A 22,903-nucleotide genomic window follows, 5' to 3' on the forward strand; every position below is an offset into this window, starting at 1 on the left:
AAGGGGTATTACGTTTCCATGGCTTTCCGAGCCAAGCTGACGTGAGGAGTCAATGGATTGTAAACATACACCGGGATAAATATGTCATCACCACTCACTCTAAGGTCTGTAGCAGACACTTTAGTTCTGACAAGATGATTGAGCCAACTACTCTTCAGGGTCGAAGGAGACTTACAAAAGGTGCCGTGGCGACCATTTGTGAGTGGAACCAGTATAAAGTCGAAACCCCAAGGCGCGGCGTGTGGCAGTCTGGCAGAGAGTGGATCGGTTCGTGAAACTGCCCCTCCGGAAGATGAAGTTGATCTCCTTTTCAACGATCAAGACTACTGCTCTGTCCCTGAACCGGCTGCCATGGATATGTCCGCTTCCGCTGATGAAAGCTTCTCAAATGAAGTACAGGAGCTGAGAAAGGAGCTACAGGAGTTACGTCTCCAGCGAGAGTTTGGACTGCAGCGGTTTGCTGGCTCCGAAGCAGACATCCGAATTTACACAAGGGAAGAGCGTGGTAAAGTTGGTTTTATATTGGACGTTGGATATTCGACACATTCGAAAAATCTATTTAGCACTGGCTTTGATATACAAATTTGTGTCTAACCAACTTAGATGTGTTATTACAAGGCCTGTCTATGTAAAGCACAAAATGCTTTTGACCTACCCATATCAAAACACATCTGGTGAACTCAGCTAACTGCCCCACACATAACACAAAGCTTATTTTTTCCAAAAACCCACCTTTTGATTTTATACTATTTTTTTAATGTTAAAAAAGGCTATAAATCTATGATGCGGCTTGACCTTTTGACCTACCCATATCAAAACACATCTGGTGTAATCAACTAAGGTGTAATCACTGACCAACTTGAGTAACTGGTGCGACAGGCCTGCTATTATAGTAGTAAGATTATGTGAAACAAGCAACATGTTTATCAAACATGTTCCCAAAAGAAACAGACTAGGTAGGTCAAAAGGTCAAGCCGCATAATAGATTTATAGCAGTTTTTAACATAAAATAAATAGTATAAAATCAAAAGGTGGGTTTTTGGAAAAAATAAGCTTTGTGTTATGTTCGGGGCAGTTAGTTGAGTCCACCAGATGTGTTTAGATATGGATAGGTCAAAAGGTCAAACCGCATAATAGATTTATAGCATTTTCTCAGAGTAAAAAATATTTACGAAATCAAATGGTGGGTTTTTGGAAAAAATAAGCTTTGTGTTATGTGTGGGGCAGTTAGCTGGGTTCACCAGATGTGTTTTGATATGGGCAGGTCAAAAGGTCAAACCGCATAATAGATTTATAGCATTTAACATTTAAAGATTGTATAAAATCAAAGGGTGTTTTTTTTTTTGAGAATAAGCTTTGTTTTATGTGTAGGACAGTTAGCTGAGTTCACCCTATGTGTTTTGAAAAGGGTAAGTAAAAAACGTGAGGCCACATAATAGTTTTAAAGTATTTATCAACATTAAAAAATTATATAAAATCAAATTTTTTTTTTTTTGTATAACATTTTTTGCTTTACATAGACAGGCCTTGTAATAACACATCTAAGTTGGTTAGACACAAATTTTTACATCAAAGCCAGTGCTAAATAGATTTTTCAAATGTGTCGAATATCCAACGTCCAATATAAAACCAACTTTACCACGCTCAAGGGAAGTAACTTTTTCACAGTCACATTTTTTGTACTAGTCTATGTTATTAGCCTAGTCCCTACGTGACGGGGATATGTGTCAGTCAGGGACATTGTTGGTTAGAAAATAGCTTTACGTTACAGATTAATTTATAGTACTGTACCAAATTATTTCTTAATAGGTCTATGTGAATGATTAATAGCACACAAGTATTGGCATGTTGATGTAATTGGAGTTGGGGATGTCCATATCTTATCAGAATTTATATATATGAATGTGACCGCACCAATAGTACAAAAACCAACAACATTTATAATACAGATTTGTGTAAAGACTTACAGAGACGTGTTTCCAGTTCAAGTCTACAAAAGTTTATTTTTAAATGGTTGAAAAAAAGTCATGTTATTATTCTATGAGATGAAAATAGGAGCACTGAAGCGACAGCGCCAGAATGTGACTGTCTCCAACTCCACCAATGCTGGTCCTAGAACAAAATACTATTAATAAACAATTGTAAAAATGTATGAATTGAGCAGGTAACACCCTACTCATCTACATGCAAGTACACGCAAACCACCAAACCGCGCCTCCCAAAGATACGGCCCGGACAGGAACACTACTCTAAAAAGAAAGAGCACAGAGACCACATTAGGGCATTGGATATCCAGACACATCAGGTTGTCTTACAGGAAGTTGGGGCAGTTATTGAACTGCACCCAAAGAGGAAACAAAAAAAACCTGTCAGCTGAGTGCCAGGGATTAGTTACGACGCCATCCGGTAGAGCAACCGTTGCGTAGTGGCCACAATACAGGTAAAAACGAGGTGACTGAGGCTGAAACAGGTATATTGGAGAAATACAGGTCACCCTGCTACATATATATATATATATATATACACGATAAAATCTTAATCTTGGTAGTTACTGTAGTCACATTCTTGTTTAGCTATGTATAACAGTTAACAATGTTGGTGTATTATCGATATGTAGCCATTTACTTTTATATAAATTATTGATTGCATTTTTCGTATAGTTAGTTGGAAGGAATCTGTTTCTTTAGCAATAACATTAAACTGTATTTTTCTAGGCCTACATACGTTTACTACGTTGTTGATGTTATATGGAGCAATCTTACATATTTATGAAGATCAATAAAGTAAGAAATAGGATTTGAACCAAAAGTCTTACAATTAAATGACATTATGACTCCATCAAAAGCAATGTACACCTGCCATTTACAGTTATCAGTTATACTTCCTAGACATCTTTAATCTTATTTACATACAGTAGTCCGATTTCCTCTGAATATTGAAATAAAAAGATTCTCACAATTGTATTTCTGTTGTATTTCCGATCTGATGGGTCTGTGTATATGTTGTGGCGAATATCAAAAGCAGAGGCGTGCTATATTCTTTCAGTGACTTTATTGAAAAATCCCGAGTCCACCGTAACCACAACAAAGCTCAACAGCACCCCGTTACCACAATAAAGCTCAACAACTTTTTAACTCCTCCCCTAACTTCCGCACTGCAAAGCATGATGGGAACACATCAACCAATAGCAGTCGTATAACAAAACAACAAACATAACCCCGGCGCTACAATATTGTCATTTGATTGTCGTTTTCAGGAACAGAAAAATATATAAAAAAACGAGTTGTAATTAAGATTTTTGTTTTAAAATACAAAAATGAAAATGTATATACAAGGTTAGTTTTTTCTTTAGAAGGTCAAAAATTGACAAACGAATCAAAAATAATATAAATTATATATAATTTTAATTATTGTTAAATAATAATTGTTGCCCAGACGGCAGGAGGAGTGTAATTTAAAGATCACATATAGAGAATGATCGGGGGGGTTAGTAACTTATACTTCCATGGTCGGTAAACAATGCGAGTGTACTCGTTCGTGATGCTACAATGCGAACAATGCTAGAAAACGAGAATATTTCTGCATCCGGTACGTCACGGACTATTGCGTGTCTAGGTGTCTATTGCATATTAGCATAATAAATAGTGTGCTTAAGCTTCAGTGATGTTTGAGCTTTAAAAAGACCCAGAAGCAAGATCATAAATGCCCTCATTGAATTTAATTTATTACAATTTAGATTGGCATTTCATCAAAAAGCACAAAATTCATTGTATAATAAGTATCAACAATATTTTTATTTTGCCAATACAAAACACAACAAGAACAGGACAGTGTTGGTTGAAATGGATTAATGCGTCAGAAAAAAACAACTGCTTGTAAAACAACAAATTAACAATGTACCAATTGATCGAACGATCAAATAAATCCCAACATCCAGGAATTATTCCACTGATGTCATAGAGAGAATAACATAAATACATTTATTTGCAAAATATGTGAATGCAAGCATCGGTTATGTAGTGTGACCTAGAGCTATTTTAACTATACATGGCTTTACTCCATTGATGACATTGAGGAAAGTGAGAGCATAAGCCTTTCTCTAAAATGCGTAAGTAATTTCATAGCAGCATGAAAACAGGTTTTTTTTTAACAAACGGCAAATCAATAGCTCTTTACATATTTACACGAAAACAATCACATCACTTTTTCGAGAAAAAGTCCCTACTGTAATAAATTCAATAGTCAATAGCCTAAGCAATCTTTCCACAGTCTAATAATCCGCATAGAAATCTCAGATCACAAGTAACAACTTCGAAGTAGAAACATGCAAAGCATGAAATAAAATATAGCGCCAGTATCCTCGTTATTTTTACAATCAATCAATCGTTAAGCTTTCCTGGTAAACAAGAGCTGGGCTGAGAAGTCAGCGGGATGATACGAGATCAGATCTTTACAACTATACCGATATAACCCCCTTGTAGAAATGCACAATACTGTACGATATGCACCAACATGTAGCGTACCATATTCAAACGATTGGTACACATTGCCCAACTCCCCCTCAGGGCGACTGACTCCTTGTCTAAAGAGGAGTTGGAGGTGGAGGAGGTCACCCTCTGCCAAGGAGCACACTGTTAGAATCCCACTTAGGTGGAGACGGCTGAAGGTATTCGGACACCAGCTGATCTGCGAAGGAGACCACAATGGGCAGAGGGACAGATGGAGGGAGGGAAAGAGGGAGGGAAGGAGGGAGGGAGGGAAGGAGGTGGGAGGGATGGTCACTGGGAAAATAATTTAAAGTGATGGGAGGGCTCATACGAGATCAGATCTTTACAACTATACTGATATAACCCCCTTGTAGAAGTGCACAATACTGTACGATATGACCACAAGGGGCAGAGGGAGAGAGGGAGGAAGGGAAGGAGGGTTGGAGGAAGGGAGGGCCCACCAAGCACACAGCGAGAAGTCTTCTCTACTCACTGGCTGCAAAGGGGAAACATATTCACAGTGAAACGTGCTGGACGGACATCTTCATCCCTGTGGAGTGGCACACAGAGGGCCCTCAGCGTAGTGGTGGTGGCAGTGGTGTTGGTGGTTGCAGGGTCAACACCAGAGCGGGTGTGGCGGGGCCTCATTCTCATTCCGGCTGTGGGGGGGAGTTCCAGGAGAAGATGCTGGGCAGCCGGAACCCAGAGTTCCTGCGAGCGGGGTCGGGCAGGGTCAGGGTCTCCGGCGCCGACTTCTTCCTGGGGCGGTCCTTGGGCACGGCCAGGAAGTCGGGGGGCTCGGTGGTGAGGGGCGTGGTGGGGGCGCTGCTGGGACCATGGCCGCTGGAGGGCAGGGGCGTGTCGTTGATGGAGATGGCCGGGGGGAAGGTGCCGATCTTGAGGTTGGTGGCCTCCTGGGTGGCACGCTCGTACTCCCGCACCTCCTCCGTCGTCATGTCTGGTGGGGGGGGGGGGGGGGATTAGGGATGGCGAAAATGTAAATATTCTTGACCGGCCACCAATTACATTAACAGTTAACCGATCAAATTAAAATGTGCTATTTGAAATAACAGCCATTTCGAGCCGCGCCAGCCGCCTGCTATTTCGTAACTCTGCTTATCTCTCTCCCGTTCTGCCTCCGACTCACACACACACACACTCTCAGAGTGAGAGGCAGTGGCTCTAACCGCGGCACGACCTGTGTTTGAATTGAAACACTTTAGTTGTTTAGTCTACTGTCCATAATAATTTAGAGATCATATTCTCCGCCGCTCGCATGCTGAAATAATTAAGACATGAGGAGACATCAAACAGTGGGCCGTCCAACTTCCAATAAGTCACCTCATCTGATCATCTTTTTTTCTTCCTTTTTTTTTACCGACAAGCGACAATTTTGATCGGTTAACATTGATACGTTCATCCATCGGTCAGACGGTCATCGGTTAACATCCCTAGAGGGGATCACACCTTAAACTGAGGTAGGCTGGTGTCATGCATATATCATGGGTCACAACCCTCGCGTTATCTTCGGGTCATCTCCGATCCAGCTTTCCTACTATGTTATAGCAGAGCATCTGGGGGGAGATGGTACAGAGCTTGGGCTCGAAAGCCAAAAACTAAAAGAGGGCTGTGAGATTAGGTCTTGTTTGCTCTTTTTCTACAGATATATTATACCGAACATTAACTCTTTGTGCAGTGTTGTATTGAAACCGCTACAGACTCTCTTTACTTGTTTACTAATACTGTCCGACTTTCTGTTTGTCAATTGGTCAAAACAACAATGAGGTGAACTAAGGTCACGTATGTACAGGGATTGGATGGCCTGTCACCATTGCAACAATGTACAGGGATGGGAGAGATGGTCACTGGGAAAATAATGTAAAGTGATGGGAGGGCTTGTCTTCGTGACAACAATGTACAGTGATCGAAGGGCTTGTCACGGTGTACAGTGATTGGAGGGCTTGTCATGGGGGAAACTATTTACAGGGATCGGAGGACTTGTCACTCGGACAACAATGTACAGGGATGAGATGGATGTCATTGTGACGGTGATGGAGATGCATGGATAGCACACCACCACCACCATCACGGTACTTACCGATCCACTCATCCACCCAGGCAAACGCCTGCTTGTGTCCAAGAAGCAGGACATCTCGGATTACCTGAAAGAGACATATATATTATAATATATAAATTATATAATAAAAAAGGGTAATAACGAGAGGATGGGAACGAGTATGGTCTCATGAAGTAGAAGATACACACAGAGCACGAACATGAAAGCCGAACCCATATTCATCAATAAATTATAAGCAGTGGGTGAGCAGGTGTGAGCAGTTCAATGATAGTAATGATGGTGATGATGATGCATTTTGACTTCTGCAGATATCTTGCTTCAGGGACCTCCAGACAGAGAAGTCAGATCTATTTCTACTATCTCCATTAGCTCTCTCCTCTCCATTAACTCTATCTAACTCTCTCCCTCTTCACCCCCCCCCCCCCCTTTGTATTCCCCAGAATCTGCATTACCACCCTAACCTGGCAAGCCAGACCCACATCAAGATGTTTGGTCTGGGAACACTCCATTGGCACGGCTCAATCCAAGGGGTGGGATAAACGGTTGTCTTTCAAATTCCCTAATTTAAAAAAATCATTGCAAACACTCTTTGCATACCTCCACTAGGATATCCTTCTGGGCCATCACCAGTCTGGATCCAAGGCCACTAAAATTAAACTTCTCTTTGCCGTGACATACTGGCTTTCCACAGCTAGAATAGCCTCCCTCTCATTCTCTGTCATTCGGCTGGACCTTTCAGCGGCCTATGATATAGTGAACCACCAGATTCTCCTCTCCTGCCTCCAAAAACATGGAATTTCAGGCTCTGCACTCTCTTTCTTCACATCCTACCTTGTAGTCTCACTACTGGAGTCCCTCTGTATTGGGTCCCATCATATTTTCTCTGTACACCATGCCCCTGGGTTATATCATTCAATCACATGGCTTTTCCTACCAGATCTATGCAGATGACACATAAATAATTCTGCATTTTTCCTGGTCTCAAACCCAGTTGGTAGCACGGATCTATGCGTGTCTGATCAACATCTATCAATGGAGAGTTGACTTAACACACGCAGCTTAATGTAGACCAAAACTAAGCTTATGTTCCTTCTCCAATCCACGTCATCTCCATCAATATTTACTACTTCACCCCGAAGCCAACGAAGGATCTTGGTCCAGGCTCGCGCCTAGACTTCTGCAACACCATTCTTGCTGGTCTGCCTACATGTGCCATTCGCCCTCTGCAGCTCATCCTGAATGCAGCATCCTGGCTTGTCTTCAACCTTCAAGTTCTCCCACATTACACAGCATCCTGCTGTTACGGTTAGAGTAAGGTTTGGACTCAAGTTCGGTGCAAAAAGTAGGAGCAACAAGCAGCGTGTTGAAAACAAAATAATAATACTTAAAGGGAAACTTCACCCATTTCCATTAAGCTTTGTAGCGTTAGAAACCCAGTCATATTTTTGAATGGTCGTGCATCATTCCCTTATTTTCTGAAGAGACTGGAGAGATCCGTATCGATCTCCAACACTTCCTGTTTAAGATGGCGCAATATGACGATTTTTGCGTAGAAGTAAATAGGAAGTGTAAGAGGGGAGGATTCTCGTAAGACTACAAGCACTGACCCACTGACGCTACAGACCTATTGGAGCAGTGCCAGTGGTTGGGACTTCACCAGCAGAAACTAACATCCACAGCGTCTGAAGCTAAGCTAACAGACGCTGTTGATAAAACTGAGGTACAATGACGGAAGGTACTGGATCTTCACTAGAAATGTTGTGTGAAATGATTTTCAAGCAGTCTTGCGGTATCAGCTTGGTAGATGTAACAGCGAGGAGTCCGATAGGCGGAGATCTAGATCAGTGGGAGTGGCCAGCGAAGCTGTGCATCGTGGTGCATGGTGGGAGTTGTTGTCTTCAATCCACAAGCACCAAAAAGTCACTTTCTGCCTTTTTCTCGGTCAAGACGGCACCAAATTAGAATTTTATTTTATTATTCGACTACATATAGGACCCAATTTCAATACATATTCATGCCTCCACCGGTGAAATGCTCCTTTAAATATAATATTTAATGTATATGAGTAATTTAGCAGGCAAAATACAAAAATAATAGAAGGCAAAGAGAACAATAGGCACGAAAGAGAACAACGTTCTCACAGAATTCAATTTAACAAACATTTGTGAAGTTTCAGCAGGGAGTGAGGGGAGCAGAGGGAATAAATACACGATCAGTTTGTGATAGTATGGTGTCTGTTAAGGGAACCACAGTATGGGCCAGAGAAGAGCGCCTGGAGGCCACTGCAGTCCCGCTGCAAAACACCTTAACCTGGCTACTGATGGCCATTTGATCAAATTCAAGTCACTAGTACCTGCCCACAATGCTGCCTAACGTACTGGCCCATCCTTACTAATCCCTCACCACGAGTGGACCTCAGCTTCCGCTTAACAAAATCTCAACTGTTTGCTATCCAGGCTCCAAAAGGGGAGAACAGCATGTCAGAACTGATGTCAGTGGCGCCGACATCAGCGCTGCTGAAACCCTACTTCTGACTGCAGTCTGAAAACGAATCTGTTCAGACTTCTTCTTAAAATAACGTAGCAATCAAAACCGTCTGCGTATTTGATTTTATGAACTCCAATTATTCTTGCACTTTTTGGGTTGTGTCTTCATTGTGGAATGCACTTATTGTAAGTCGCTTGGGACAGAAGCATCAGCTAAATAATTGTAAGGATAATTGGGATAATGAAATTTCTGTGTTTTGATGAAGATGATGATGGTGATGATAAGGATGACGTCGATGATGATTACAATGATAACACTGCGCAAAGTGTAGTTTAATAAATTCTTCAATTTTCAATGTATGCCACGCATGCATGCATGGCATGGTGACTCGGTGGTCAGGAAGTGGTGAAGAGAATAGCAGTAGAAATGGAAGATGAATAGTATAAGTCATTTCCTCTGTCGTTTAAAAGTGTGTGTATGGCTGTGTGTCTGTGTTTTTATGTCTGTATAGGAGGACAGGCAGAATATAATCTGGACAATGGAACCCTGAGATTTCCAACCTTGCAGGCTTTCTGCCCACCGATGCAGTGACATCAATGTTTCCTGTATTTGACGTTGATGTTGCAGTACAACCTGGTGTCACGCTCATAGTCACGAAAATAAGTCAATTGAGTTGTTTCCCAGTGCACGACATTTAAACCCATGCATTTTGAATGGAAGCGTTTCTCTGACTTTTTGTGCTACACAGAATGCCATTTAAACCCATGCATTTTGTAGGGGAGGGTTTCTCTGACTTTCTTCGTGCTGGACTGAACGACATTAAACAAACGCATTTCAATTGGAAGATTTTCTTCCACTTGAGAAGGAGGGGGTGAGCGGATAGTACAGTGCACCTTCTAGTTATGTATACGTAAAAACAACAAATACTGGGGTGCCCCGGTGGCTCCCCGTGTAGAGCGTGTACAATAGAGGCCCAGCCCTGAATGTAGTGACCCCGGTTTGAATCCTGCATGTCCCCCCCTATACCTTCCTCTCTGTCTCACTCTATGATAAAGCATTAAAATGCAAAAATGTATCTTAAAAAAACGAAACAACAAATGCTACAAAGGGTAAATGAAACTAACCACATCACTTCAACCCAGTGTCACACCATGCCTATGTTTTTATTATCGTTGCTATTGTGGTTGCTATGGACGCTGCTGTCACTAAAAACCAAGCATGGATGACATTCATTTGATTATCAGTTTCGGCATTATAGTGCATTTTTCATAACCAGTCTATTTAGAAATGTGCCTTTTATAGTCATAATCTAGGTTCAGTGATTTGAGGGACTATAATCAGGGTAGGCTATGTTCTGTTTAATGAATAACCTATATCTAATATTTTATTACACAAAACGTATTTCAAACATGTCCCCATATACCCCCGCCCCCCAGTTAGCGTATATATCCATATGTATGGGAGTCATAATTAAAATCTGAAAAAAATCTTTAAGTTAGAGAACCACTGTTCTATGGGTAACTTTGGATAGCTTTGAAAAATTGCTTAAAACACAGTGTTGACACTGAAAGAAACATGCACGCAATGGCTTTGCTCCAACCTTGTGAACGAACTGCTCCACCCGGGTCTGGAGCCCCCAGACCTCGAATTTGACTGTGACCAGCTTGTAGGAACACATGATGGGCTCCTGGCTTTCGATCCAGCCCTCCTTCAGCACCCCCCTGTTGGTCTTCTCAGACTTGAAGTACCGAAGGTCCTGCACCCCAACAAACAAACAAAACAATGTACAAGAGAAACCAGAACACATAAACACATGGAGTCAAGCATACACACAAAAACACTTACCCACCTTTCTCTTTCCCATTTGCACTGTGCTCACTTCCACTCGTCCCTGTGTGTGTCTGTGTATTTTTGTAACAGGGGAGCCAAGTGATGCAAGGTGTGTGGCAGCATCAAGTAGCTTACATCACTGTTACCACTACAGGCTCATTACTCTGGCATCTAGCTAATAAGTCCTAGCGTGTGTGTGTCTGTGCGTTGGCGTGTGTTTGTTTATGTATGTATGTGTGTGTTTGTGTGTGTCTATGTGTGTGTGTGTTTGTATACATCATGGGGTAGCATTGAGGGGGGACGTGTGTTCTGCTGACACAGCTCGAGTGCAATGCACCCTTCTCAATGCAGTCCCACAGTCGGACAAGACAGATAGATAAGAACTTTATTAATCCCCCGGAGGGGAAATTCCTTTGTTCCAACAGCCCAGGGGCAGTGGAAAGCCCAGGATAAAATACAACACAATCAAAGTATTAATGAAAACAGAAATAGAGGTTCAAGTAAATCCTAAAGTAAATGCCCAAATTAAACAGAACAAACATGGCAAACAAAACAGACGGTATGAACAATATAAATTCTAAATTCTAAAGTGTAGAGTGTAAATTATTAAGGGGCTAAGTACCAGTACTTCACAGTATATTAAAGTGTATAAATGAAAATGTAAACAAAGACAAGTGGCCCAGTGATCAGATATATATATTATGGTCGTTAAAATTAGCACAATAATAACGTGTTAACGCAATCTTATTTTAACTTGATTAATAAAAATGTATGCATTAACGGACATTCTTTTTTTTTAAAGGTTTTGCCCACAGAATGTCAACATTCATATCAGAATTCCTTTTTTTTTTTAGTTCCACTTACTTTACATTAAATCATACTTGCAGTAAGTGGCTGCATGATTACAATTGTGTTAAGTGACAGCCTGTTTACAATTCCAAAATCTGTGGTGCTACTTATTCGAATTGAACTACACTTGTAGTAACTGTTGGTTTACAATTGTACTAATAAGTAATACTTTTTGTTAAGTATTCCCAAAATCAAAGATTCCCAAATCGGTGGTGGTCCGGTGGTAATAAAACACCCTCAAGATCACTTGGGTCTACTTTTTGCTTATTAGCAAACTATTTAACTACATATATACACATATACATAAACACACACACATGCATATGCATACACATACACGTGCATAAATCAGGCGCTGTTTGCAGCCTAATGAGGCGCTTTGCAGCCTAATGGTTTGCTTTGCAGTCTTGCACCTATGGGAAATGAATCTGTGGTGAAAAGGGCTCCCCATCTGCCACAGCTCAGCATAGTGGGGATGGGAGGGGTTACCCAGGATGGACTTGAATTTGTCCCTCCTCCTCCTCTCCACAACTACCTCCAGACTGTCCAGTTCTAGCCCTACAACAGAGCTGGCCTTCCTCACCAAGTCTGTTGGACTCCCCAGCCTTGATGCACCTCCCCAGCACGCCCCAGCAAAGAACAGTGTGCTGGCTACCACATACAGATGAAACATCTTTAGTAGCCTGCCACACAAGTCAAAGGACCTGAGCCTCCTGAAGAAGAAGAGTCTTCTCTGACTCTTCCGATAGAGGTACTCTGTGGGGTCTGTCCAGTCAAGTTTATTGTTTACGCGCATTCCAAGGAACTCGTATGAGTCCGCAATAAATAATAATAATGTTTATAATAAACAATAAACTGGACTGTGTGGCACACCATACGGTGGTTATGGGGTCTGCTCCATTCACATATGTACAGCGCACCGCTATAGACGTTCACCACACTAGTGATCACAGGACATGTGAATCAAATTAACCTGCTGTTAAAGTTAGCAGATACAGTTGTGTGTAGCCTGCTAGACTCCTCTGGGAAAAGAGGTGCATGAATCCACATAAAGTCATAAAGTGTTAGTAGCAACTTATATGAAAGCAGAAACTAAATATAACATTTTATGCCTGCAATGCATTTTAAAACAAGGATAGTTTCATAATTTCTCCATGATGGGGGGAAGTAAATATCTTGAAATTAATGGTACGGTAGTGCCCCTTGTCAGAATATTGTGTTATTGTTCTGTTGCTCTTTTTACAACCTCTGGGAATCTCTTTGCACTGCCCTCCATCAAGATGTTCATACATAATCATAAATAAACAAAGCTCAGATTAGAAGGAGACCAGAGGGGTATTCCATCGACCAAGCTAAACTTAAAGCCGGCCTTATTTCGCTTAGCCTCACTACTTTCAGTTAGAGTTCCGTTCCATTAATGAGATTTAAGGGAATCTCCGCTAAGTGTTTCAGAGAAGTCCATCTGTCGGAAATAAGTGTACCATCAGAAGGTTCCGCCAAGCCTAGTCCTCATGATTTTGACAAGTGAAAGACCACAATTGGTCAAATTTACATATATGAAGTACAAACAGCCTTTATTTTCACTAAGGGTCTAAGATAAAATTATGCAAATAAATTAATTTCATGAATTGCTATCTAGTTATTGTGGATATTTTCTCAATACAAATCTATTTATTCTACCGTAATCGGGAACCAGCAGTTGGGTGGGTGGTCTAGCACTTGCACTGTGGTGTGCTTCAAAGAATTCTTGGCATTGGCTTACTTTTGTAATTCAATTTTGGCAGAGAAAGTAAGCCTAACCAATGACTTTTTATGCAATAAATATTTCTTACAATTTCCCCAGAACCCAAATATAAATTGCATAAAGTTATATTTGGAAAAACCCATGGTAAAGTTAATGTTAATATTAATGTTACTGATAGTGAAGTATTTGTCACAATGACAATGACGCACACACACACACACACACACACACACACACACACACACACACACACACACACACACACACACACACACACACACACACACACACACACACACACACAGACACACAAACAATCACACACACAATCACACACGCGCCTCCTCTCCCGTTGAAAGTGATGCTCTCTAAAGCAGGCAATTTTCCAACCAACCACTGTTTGTAGCAGCACCAAGGTGCTGCTTTTAGACCAGGTAAGAAGCTCCGCCACAGCTGGACAGGCCACTTGAGGGGTCGGCAGAGGTAGTGCTGGGGGGAAGTTCTTCAATTATAAAATACCAATGCCGTGCCTCCTCGACTCCTAAGTCTAAAAGTAGCCTAGCTTTATAACCCCCATCTCCTGACAGACATCGACACACACACACACACACACACACACACACACACACACACACACACACACACACACACACACACACACACACACACACACACATGCACGCCTACACACAGGTAAACACATAGGTGGGCACATAAAACACACAAAAATCGCCTGTAGGGGAATTCTTGACCCCCCTGCTTCATGCGTGACCTTGTTTATTGTGCTTTACATTATACATTTTGCTTCTTAATTATACATTAAACATTATCCTGATGCATTAATAAACATGAGTACATAGAGTATCTGACATCCCCTTGTAGTGCTCCTACCTCAGAAAATGCAGAAAAAATATAGCATATCTGACACAACTGCATGCCGCTCCTACCTCAGACTCCTTGTAGTGGCGCTCTGGAATCTCATCATATGCAATGTCCACAAAACACACCTCCGTCTCCTCCTCCCTTGGCTCACCGCCAAAGATCTGAAGAGAAACAAAAGAGGAGAGGAGGAGGAAGAGAAAAGGAGGACTGCAGCTTAATACACCGATTTGTTGATTGATCAGAAATCATAAGGGCATTGATTGGAAAATTTTACTCCCTTTTTTTTACTATGGTGAACAAGGAGGACAGACAGCATATCTAACGTTTGTAGACGCTTCACATAATGTCAGACTATTGCTCAGTACCGGAATGGGGGTGCCACAGAAAGTGTTCCTGTTTACATGATTCAGACAGCAGCAACATAAAAACACTGGCTAGCATGCAGTGATTCCCACAGCACCTTTCATATACCAACGACCGTCGACGGAAGATGGGTATGGGTGGGAAATTAGATAAACGAGGAAAGCAGACAAAAATTAGAAAGTAGTAAGCAGTTTCAGAATTATGTCATCACTGAACAAATGGGGATGGGCTTGCAACTACCACATCTCGACACTGAGGGGAGCTATTACCTCACATTTAGACTCAAAAGAGAGTTGTGTTGGGTTACTTGGCTGATGAAACTATGCTGCAAGGCAAAAGATAAACAGTTTGTGTGTGTGAGTGTCTGTATGTGTGTGCGCGCGCACAGGGATATTCTCATTAATGATGATTTTATGGTTCTTCCTATCAGGTCCAGAGGTCACCATTGACTGATATAAGCAACATTTGAGAGAGGGTTATAAATAATCAGCCTTCTGCACCTGGTTTCAGTATCAGACATATTTGCAATGAAGTGCAGGCTAATCGTTTAATTATCTTATCAAGGTTGAACCTACAAGGAACATCCAAAGCAATCATCAAGGAGAACTGAAGATGAACTGAAGTGAAATGGAAGAATCAAAGGGGTAGTGAAATCTCTAGTGATGTGGACAGGCCGTTGTTTTCAACTCAGGTCAGCCCCTGTATACAGTGGGGTGATAGTGGTGTATACTCACTTTGCCGTTGCTTCCCTTGTTGTCCTCATACTTGGTCTCTATGTGGATGGAAAACTTGGGCAGAAATGAGCACTGTGGAGAAATTAGAGGAACAGTAACAAATGTAATAAAATTTTTATTATATATTGTGTGTGTGTGTGTGTGTGTGTGTGTGTGTGTGTGTGTGTGTGTGTGTGTGTGTGTGTGTGTGTGTGTGTGTGTGTGTGTGTGTGTGTGTGTGTGTTGGCTCTTTCACTGTGTTGTATTGTCCATGACTGCAGAATGGCGATGATTACTCTCTCCCTCTGTAGGTTTACGGCTTTCTCCCTTTCTCTCTCTCCCTCCTTTTCTCTCCCTCACACAGTCATCTCGCCTTTCACACTCACTCTTTTCTAATCACTCTCCATGCCTTTCACTTAATTTTGTCTCTCGCTTTCTCTATCCCTCTCGGCACGCACTAACACACACACTTATTGTACTTGCACGATAATATTAGTCTTTGGGACCTTGATTAAATTAAACCGTTACCATCATTTTAAAACCAATTGTGGTTATGTTAGAGGTTGATGTGCAGGCGTGCGTGTGTTTTTTGTGTGTGTGTCGGTGGAAGACAGACCAGACAAATAATCAATCGGTTTGCAGCATTGATATGGACTCTTGGTAATGTCTTTCCTAATTATAAGACATACTATAATATGACAATTATAAGACATAAGGGTTTTACGTGTTTGTGTGTGTTTGTATACTTGAGTCTGAACTTGCATGTCATTGTGGAGTGTTTGGTTTCTAGTTATACTTATATACTTATATGTCTGTGGTATATTTCTGTTTGTCTATCCTGTGTGTGTGTGTGTGTGTGTGTGTGTGTGTGTGTGTGTGTGTGTGTGTGTGTGTGTGTGTGTGTGTGTGTGTGTGTGTGTGTGTGTGTGTGTGTGTGTGTGTGTGTGTGTGTGTGTGTGTGTGTGTTGGTGGGAATCCTCTCTTTCTGGTTGCACATGTTTGTGTATTTTACAAATGTGCTTTATCTGTGTGTGCATGTATGTATGCATTTGTGTGTAGCCTATTTCTCTCATATGTGTGCTGTTTGTATGACTGTGTTTAATTATATTATTATCTCATCTATTTCTCTCGTGTGTGGGCTATGTGCGTCTGCATCGTGCTGGCTGGGCTTTGCGTTGCATCTCAGCTCCCTGGCTGAGATTTACGAAGTAACAGGTGGAGACATGGAGGAAGTGTGAGCGGGACTGAAGGCACGTTATAAAGAAAAATAATAAAACAGAGGAAGAGATTTAGTTGTATTGACTTTTTAAATATATTTTCATTTGTCCGACGTTCACAGACAGCTTTGGTTTATCTTTTTCCTATTAAGTGTTGTTTAACACACTTTTTCTTCTTCTTCTGTCTCAAAATGTAGTCCTTTCTAGATTTTCTTTTATTAAAAAAATTTAGCAGAAATCAGTGATTTTTATTGTTGTTATTTTGCCTTTATACTTTACACAAACGTTTTAAGAATGAAAAACGCATGGGAAACTGCATGCTGTTCTGAACAGCGTTCAGAACGGCGTTCAGAAAGGTTCAGCACGGTTCAGAAAGGTTCAGTATGCGTTCTGAACCTTTCTGAGCGCTCTCTGAACGCAAGCAGCTAGCAGTGTTGCCTGTGTGTTTAGCCATGCATATGATCGGGTGAAAAAAAGTTAAAATCTATAGCCTGAGAAAATACAGGGGCGGAGCTCATTAGCATATAACTCTGAATTTCTGAACGCCGTTCAGAATGGCGTTCAGTTTGTAGAACGGCGTTTGGAACGGCGTTCAATACGGCGTAAGGTTTGTCGAAAGGTGTTAAATACGGCGTAAAATTGGTCAGAACGGCGTTCAATACGGCGTAATGCTGGTCAGATCGCCTTTAATTGTAGGCGAATTGTGGCACACTCGGCTTCCCATAGTTCAGCGGGCCAAGACACGACGCCACCAAGGCTTTTAAAAGTATGACTACACTGCACGCATGAAGTGTCTGAAGAAATGCGGGAGGATTATAATGCTTCCGTTTATAATCCCATGTAATTTGAGCTACATGAATTAAGCACTTTATTGAGCATGGAGGAACCCAAAGAGCGGACGCTGCACGTTTTCGCGAGGACGAACTGTCCATTAATTCAGGTAAGGAAAACGGTTACATCACTAGTCATCTCTAATGTTTTAAAACTTAGCCAGGATTTTATTGAAACAAAAATCGCGTTGGGTAGGCAGCGTCTAGGAGGTCATTTGTTTGTGTGCAAGGTTTCAAAATCTAACTTTACCTCATTAGCAGCCCTGCTGTAGTGGCCCCAGATACAACAAACCATGCTGACCATTGGTTTCTGATGGTAGCTTTAGCTTCAGTAGCAGCTCTGACCATGCTTAGTGCATTGGTTACTGACGGTAGCTTTAGCTTCAGTAGCAGCTTTAACCATGCTGAGGGCATTGGTTTCTGACCGGTAGCTTCAGCTTCAGTAGCAGTTCACCGTGTTTTGTTTAAATTTTTGCTATGCTTTTGGAAAGCTTGCTATAATACGTACCATTCATTACGTACCCATCCCTTATTAGGGCAAAGCAAAATCAAACACCCACAGTGTCATCTGCGTTGTCCCCCAGGGCTCGGTGTTGGGCCCCACCCTTTTCTCCATCTACATGCTCCCCCTGGGCAGCGTCATCAGCAGGCATGGGTTATCTTACCATTGCTATGCTGATGACACACAGCTGTACCTCAGAACCACCCCAACTTCTTCTTTCCCCCTGCCAACATCCACACTGACCACCTGCCTGGATGAGATAGAGGCGTGGATAAAGCTCAACTTTCTTCAATTAAACAGCTCTAAAACAGAAGTCATCCTCATCGGCACACCACATCAGCTCCGCTCCTCCCGCATCACCAATATCACTTTCTCTGGCCAAAACATTCCCCCTTCCACATCTGTCACCAACTTGGGTGTTAAAATGGACCAGCAACTGAACTATGACACCCACATCAATCACCTCTGCAAGACCGCATTCTACGCCCTCAAAAACATTGCCAAACTCCGGCCTACACTCACCCTGGCAGATGCAGAGAAGCTCGTCCACGCCTTTGTCTCCACCAAGTTGGATTACTGCAATGCACTTCTCATCGGGATCTCTGGCAAGAGCATCCAGAAGCTCCAGTACATACATAACAGCACTGCCAGGATCCTGATGAGGGTGCGCAAACATGAACACATCACCCCCATCTTCAAATCTTTCACTGGCTTCCTGTCACATTCAGAATTGAATACACGGTCTCCCCCCTCATCCACCAGTGCATCCATGGACATGCCCCCCCCCCCCTACCTCCAGGAGCTCCTCACGCCCCAGACCACCTCACGCACCCTTCGCTCTGCATCAGCAAGCACCCTCAGACCACCTAAGACCATGCTCCGCACCATGGGCGATCGGGCTTTCTCCGCTGCTGCCCCAAGACTATGGAACGCCCTCCCTGACAACCTGAAGGCCCCACAGACTACAGCTTATTTTAAACTAAACCTAAAGACTTTTAAAAAAGCCTTTTGCTAATTTCTCTTTTACTGTATATGTATTATATGTTTTAACAACCCTTTTTTCTCTCACTCTGTAGCGCTTTGAGATTTTCGAATGTAAAGTGCTCTATAAAATAAAATGTTTTATTGTTTATTATTATTATGTTCATGTCAATGTTTTTAGAAAAATACTTGATTAGGGTGTTCTGGTCCGGGACCAAGGCCCAATCCCAATTCACCCTTATCCTTATCCCTACCCCCTTAGCCCTACTCCTCGCGGTAGGGCTCTCCCAATAGTAGTTTCATTGAGGGTTAAGGCTCAGGGAAAGGGCTAACTAGCCCTTGAAAGTACGATTTTTCGAGAGACGCACCAAAAAACAAGGGTTATGAGAAATCTCCTGCAATGCCTTGTGAGAAAATAGAAAATCAAGGAAAATCCTAGGCAAGATGGCGGCAAAAGATGAGGATCGAAAAACACAAATGTAAGTGTTTTCTATGTTAATAAAATTAAGAAAAAAGAACACCCTCACATTATCATTATTCCATTACAATGCAGTATAGGCATCTTCTTTATAACAAGCATAACCACAAAATCGCTCGTATGCATTGCTCCAGCTATGAAACTTGCTACCTAGCAAACTTTACAACATTGATGATTGTGCATGAGAGTCCTGGACATATTTCCATGTCCAATTTCCCCCCTTTGATGGCATGTCGATTAATGGCATGAAACTTGTACGATGTTGTCTTTGGAGTCTGAACAATGTTACATTAAGGGACTCCAGGTTTGAAGATTAGCTAAAATGAGCTGTGTGGAAAAGGAAATAATTCATTAAAAAAAAGAAAAAAAAGTCTGAATTGGAAAGACTTTAACTACTTGAAACTAGTTATATTGAATGCATGTGTACGGTATTCTATCCTATCATATCTGCACAGGGATCAAAACACAAATCAAAGTATATAAGTTTATTTGACATTATGTGTATCACAAAGGGATTGATCCTACAACATCAATGTTAGTTATATTAGCATGTTGTGTAGGTAGGCTAACTACAACAAAACCTTTTTGCAATATATTCTACATACCTCAAACTCATCCACCAGCATTCCAAGGAGTTGAAAACGGCCTTGAATAAACTCGTTTTTTCCAAATTTCCCAGATCCGCTGGCAACGGCAAAAAGGGGTTTAAAACCAATGCAAGAAAAATCAATACAGCTGACGCTGGTATTGTGAGACTCAAAACAACAAGCAACAAACTCATCGCGTCTCTTTACGTAAACGCTGTTGATGACTACTAATGACGTAACTGGGTCTTGAAGGATTGTCCCATATCTTAGGGGAAGAATTCCCCTTGGCCCTCTGTTTCGAGGGGCAGGTCGAAGCCATTCAAAAGCAAGGGCCACTCAAAAACTAGGCATAGGGCTAAAAAAGAGAATTGAGATTGGGCCTAGGCTTGAACCCCTATTGGCCGTAGTCTACATTTAGGCATTGCTGAGAATGAATGCTCTCTGCTCATAATGACATGTATCACAAAAAGGTGTCACTTTGGATAATAGTATCAGCTTAAATTGTATAAATCGTTAGATAATAGCAAGTTGTCATTCTTCTGGCTGCCATGACCTCACTACTCACTACTCAACAACTATTCCTCCAACAGGGTCTTCAAAAAACGTCTTTGAGTATTTAGAAAAGCGCTCTAAAAAACGGATCAATTATTATTATTATCTATTTGTGGTGAAGGTAAATCACCTGAAATAGGGTTTTAGTATAGATGTCTTAACATCTGGGAGGGAGTAAGGTCAGCCAGGCAAGGTAATGTACCTGGAAACCAATCCTTACTACTGCCTCTCATCAGTTCTAGTCAATTGACCCAGAGAGATGCTGATGCTGCAGTATGAGTCTCTTGACCGCTTCCTGAGGGAATCTACCCTCAGGAAGAGAGCCGCAGGACATGATATAAAAACACGGAGCAGGTCAGGTTGATTTCTAACTAGGGGGAAGAGGAGGCAGTGTTTATTAAAGCCTGATCTTGTGAAACATTTGGAACAATGCCACCGTGTTTACGGTGGCAGTGTTTTGCTTTTTTATTGTGTTTTGCTTTTTTATTCTTTTCAAATAAATGTAAGTCATTTCTGTAAGTCATTCTACATTTATAAATAAATGTTTACCTTGTGAGTTACTCTGTGTTGCACTTAGAAAGAAGCTTGGTAATTTTATCTTGTCATCTTTGCGTCTCATTGCAATTGATATGAGCATTGGTTTGTTAGTTATTATGTTAATAATAAGTTAATTACCGTCGTAATTTTTTTTCTGATTGTTTAGTAATTAACATACAAAACAATCGACTAAATAATCAGTGCCAAAGCGTTTGTCATTAGAGACGTGGTAAAACAAAGTTCTCATTAGGCAAGGTAAAGGTGTATTTACGTTTTGCATGCAGGACCACATTATTTTCCTGGTCAACCGACCATGCATACAGTATCGTTTGAGTTAGTTTCAAGTGCATAGAAGAGTCACATGCACTAACTTTGCCATATTATGAAGGACGTCCTTTAGCTGACGTAATTTCAATGAAACTGTGTGTTTCTTGCATGTCCTTGGACAACTACTGTCCAACGACCCCATTCCCAAATGGACTGGTGTCAGCAAGGGACCTTGTCTATCTAACAATGGAATCCCCTTTCTTCTATCTGTACATTTATACACTTTTCAGTTCAATCCCAAAGGACACTCACAGAGAAATTCTACCCAAGGATGTGCCGTCATTGGATATACAATGTATGTCTCCTGACATTTCCAACCAACATAATCGTCCATCTTATCATTAATGTATAATTATATATTAATTGTATTTATTTCACCTGTTGACTACAAACTTCTCAACTTGTCCCAGGATGAACAACCTCCAAGGCGGATAGACCATAACGGCGGTCAGACCCATAGAAGTATAGCTCTAGGTGATTTAAGAACCTTGTAGATTTGTTTAATATGCATAATGAGTAATACAACGGTGTTGGTACATGGCATATTTTGTCCTCAGCATAATATTTATTTCAGGAGAAGTATTTAATTTAAATTGAGCATGATCATTAGAAGCCACACTAGGAGCATCAACCAAGCATCTTGAATGAAACCTTTAAATCAAGGGCAGCAACAACAAAGGAAGAAGACTAAGGGGAATGACCATCATAGAAACTTGAGGGTTAGCCATGATTGGAAACAGCCTTGGCGGGAGAGGCCAACTTAATTTGCACTCCATGATCGGGGGAAATGGACATGTCTGCGAGGACGCAAGACAACTAATGTGGCGGCAGTAGCTCAGGGGGGCCTGCCCGTCATTCCGACGCCTCATTGTTCCGACGTCTCAATGGTCCAAAATATTTCCCATTAGATCGACATGCCACTATGCCGACGGTTCAATGTTACGAAAACGGAACCCATTGGTCCGAAGGGCCTTTTGTCAGACTTTTCAAAAAGGAGGCACATTAGGCAGACGGTTCAATATGCCGAATAAGCCTACATATAAAGAGTTTTATACCTCGCTCGGGCTCTCTCTCTCTCTCTCTCTTTTGTCACTTTGCTCTCCAATGTTCATCGTGAACGTGATATGTAGTCCTAGGTTGTATTTTGGTGCTTAGTGTGAGAGAGAGAGAGAGAGAGAGAGAGAGAGAGAGAGAGAGAGAGAGAGAGAGGGAGGTATAAAACTCTTTATACGTAGGCCTATTCGCCATATTGAACCGTTGGCCTAATGCGCCCCTTGTTTGACTTATCGGACAAACGGCCCTTCGGAACAATGGGTTCCGTTTTCGTCGGCATAGTGGCATGTCGATCAAATGGGAAATATTTCGGACCATTGAGACGTCGGAACAATGAGGCGTCGGAATTACGGCATGGCACCAGCTCAGGAGCTTACCCGAACTGCTCCCTATGAGCTGGCTGTCAT

The 22,903-nt window shown here is 41.7% G+C and overlaps 1 protein-coding gene across 3 annotated transcripts in view; it reads right to left on the bottom strand.

Moving 5' to 3' along the window:
* Positions 1–3,767: 3,767 nt before the first annotated feature.
* Positions 3,768–22,903, bottom strand: part of pitpnc1a (phosphatidylinositol transfer protein cytoplasmic 1a) — a 42,778-nt gene continuing 23,642 nt past the window's right edge. For all 3 annotated transcript variants that reach the window (XM_060041490.1, XM_060041481.1, XM_060041471.1), the window contains 5 exons: positions 15,454–15,527; positions 14,422–14,517; positions 10,652–10,807; positions 6,586–6,649; positions 3,768–5,445 (listed from right to left, as the gene is read on the bottom strand). In XM_060041490.1, the coding sequence (XP_059897473.1) occupies positions 5,138–5,445; positions 6,586–6,649; positions 10,652–10,807; positions 14,422–14,517; positions 15,454–15,527 (698 nt within the window). In that variant the 3' untranslated portion in view covers positions 3,768–5,137. The remainder of the gene's footprint in view (positions 5,446–6,585; positions 6,650–10,651; positions 10,808–14,421; positions 14,518–15,453; positions 15,528–22,903) is intronic.

Source organism: Gadus macrocephalus, chromosome 2, assembly GCF_031168955.1.
Source record: "Gadus macrocephalus chromosome 2, ASM3116895v1".
In the NCBI taxonomy this organism is placed as follows: Eukaryota; Metazoa; Chordata; class Actinopteri; order Gadiformes; family Gadidae; genus Gadus; species Gadus macrocephalus.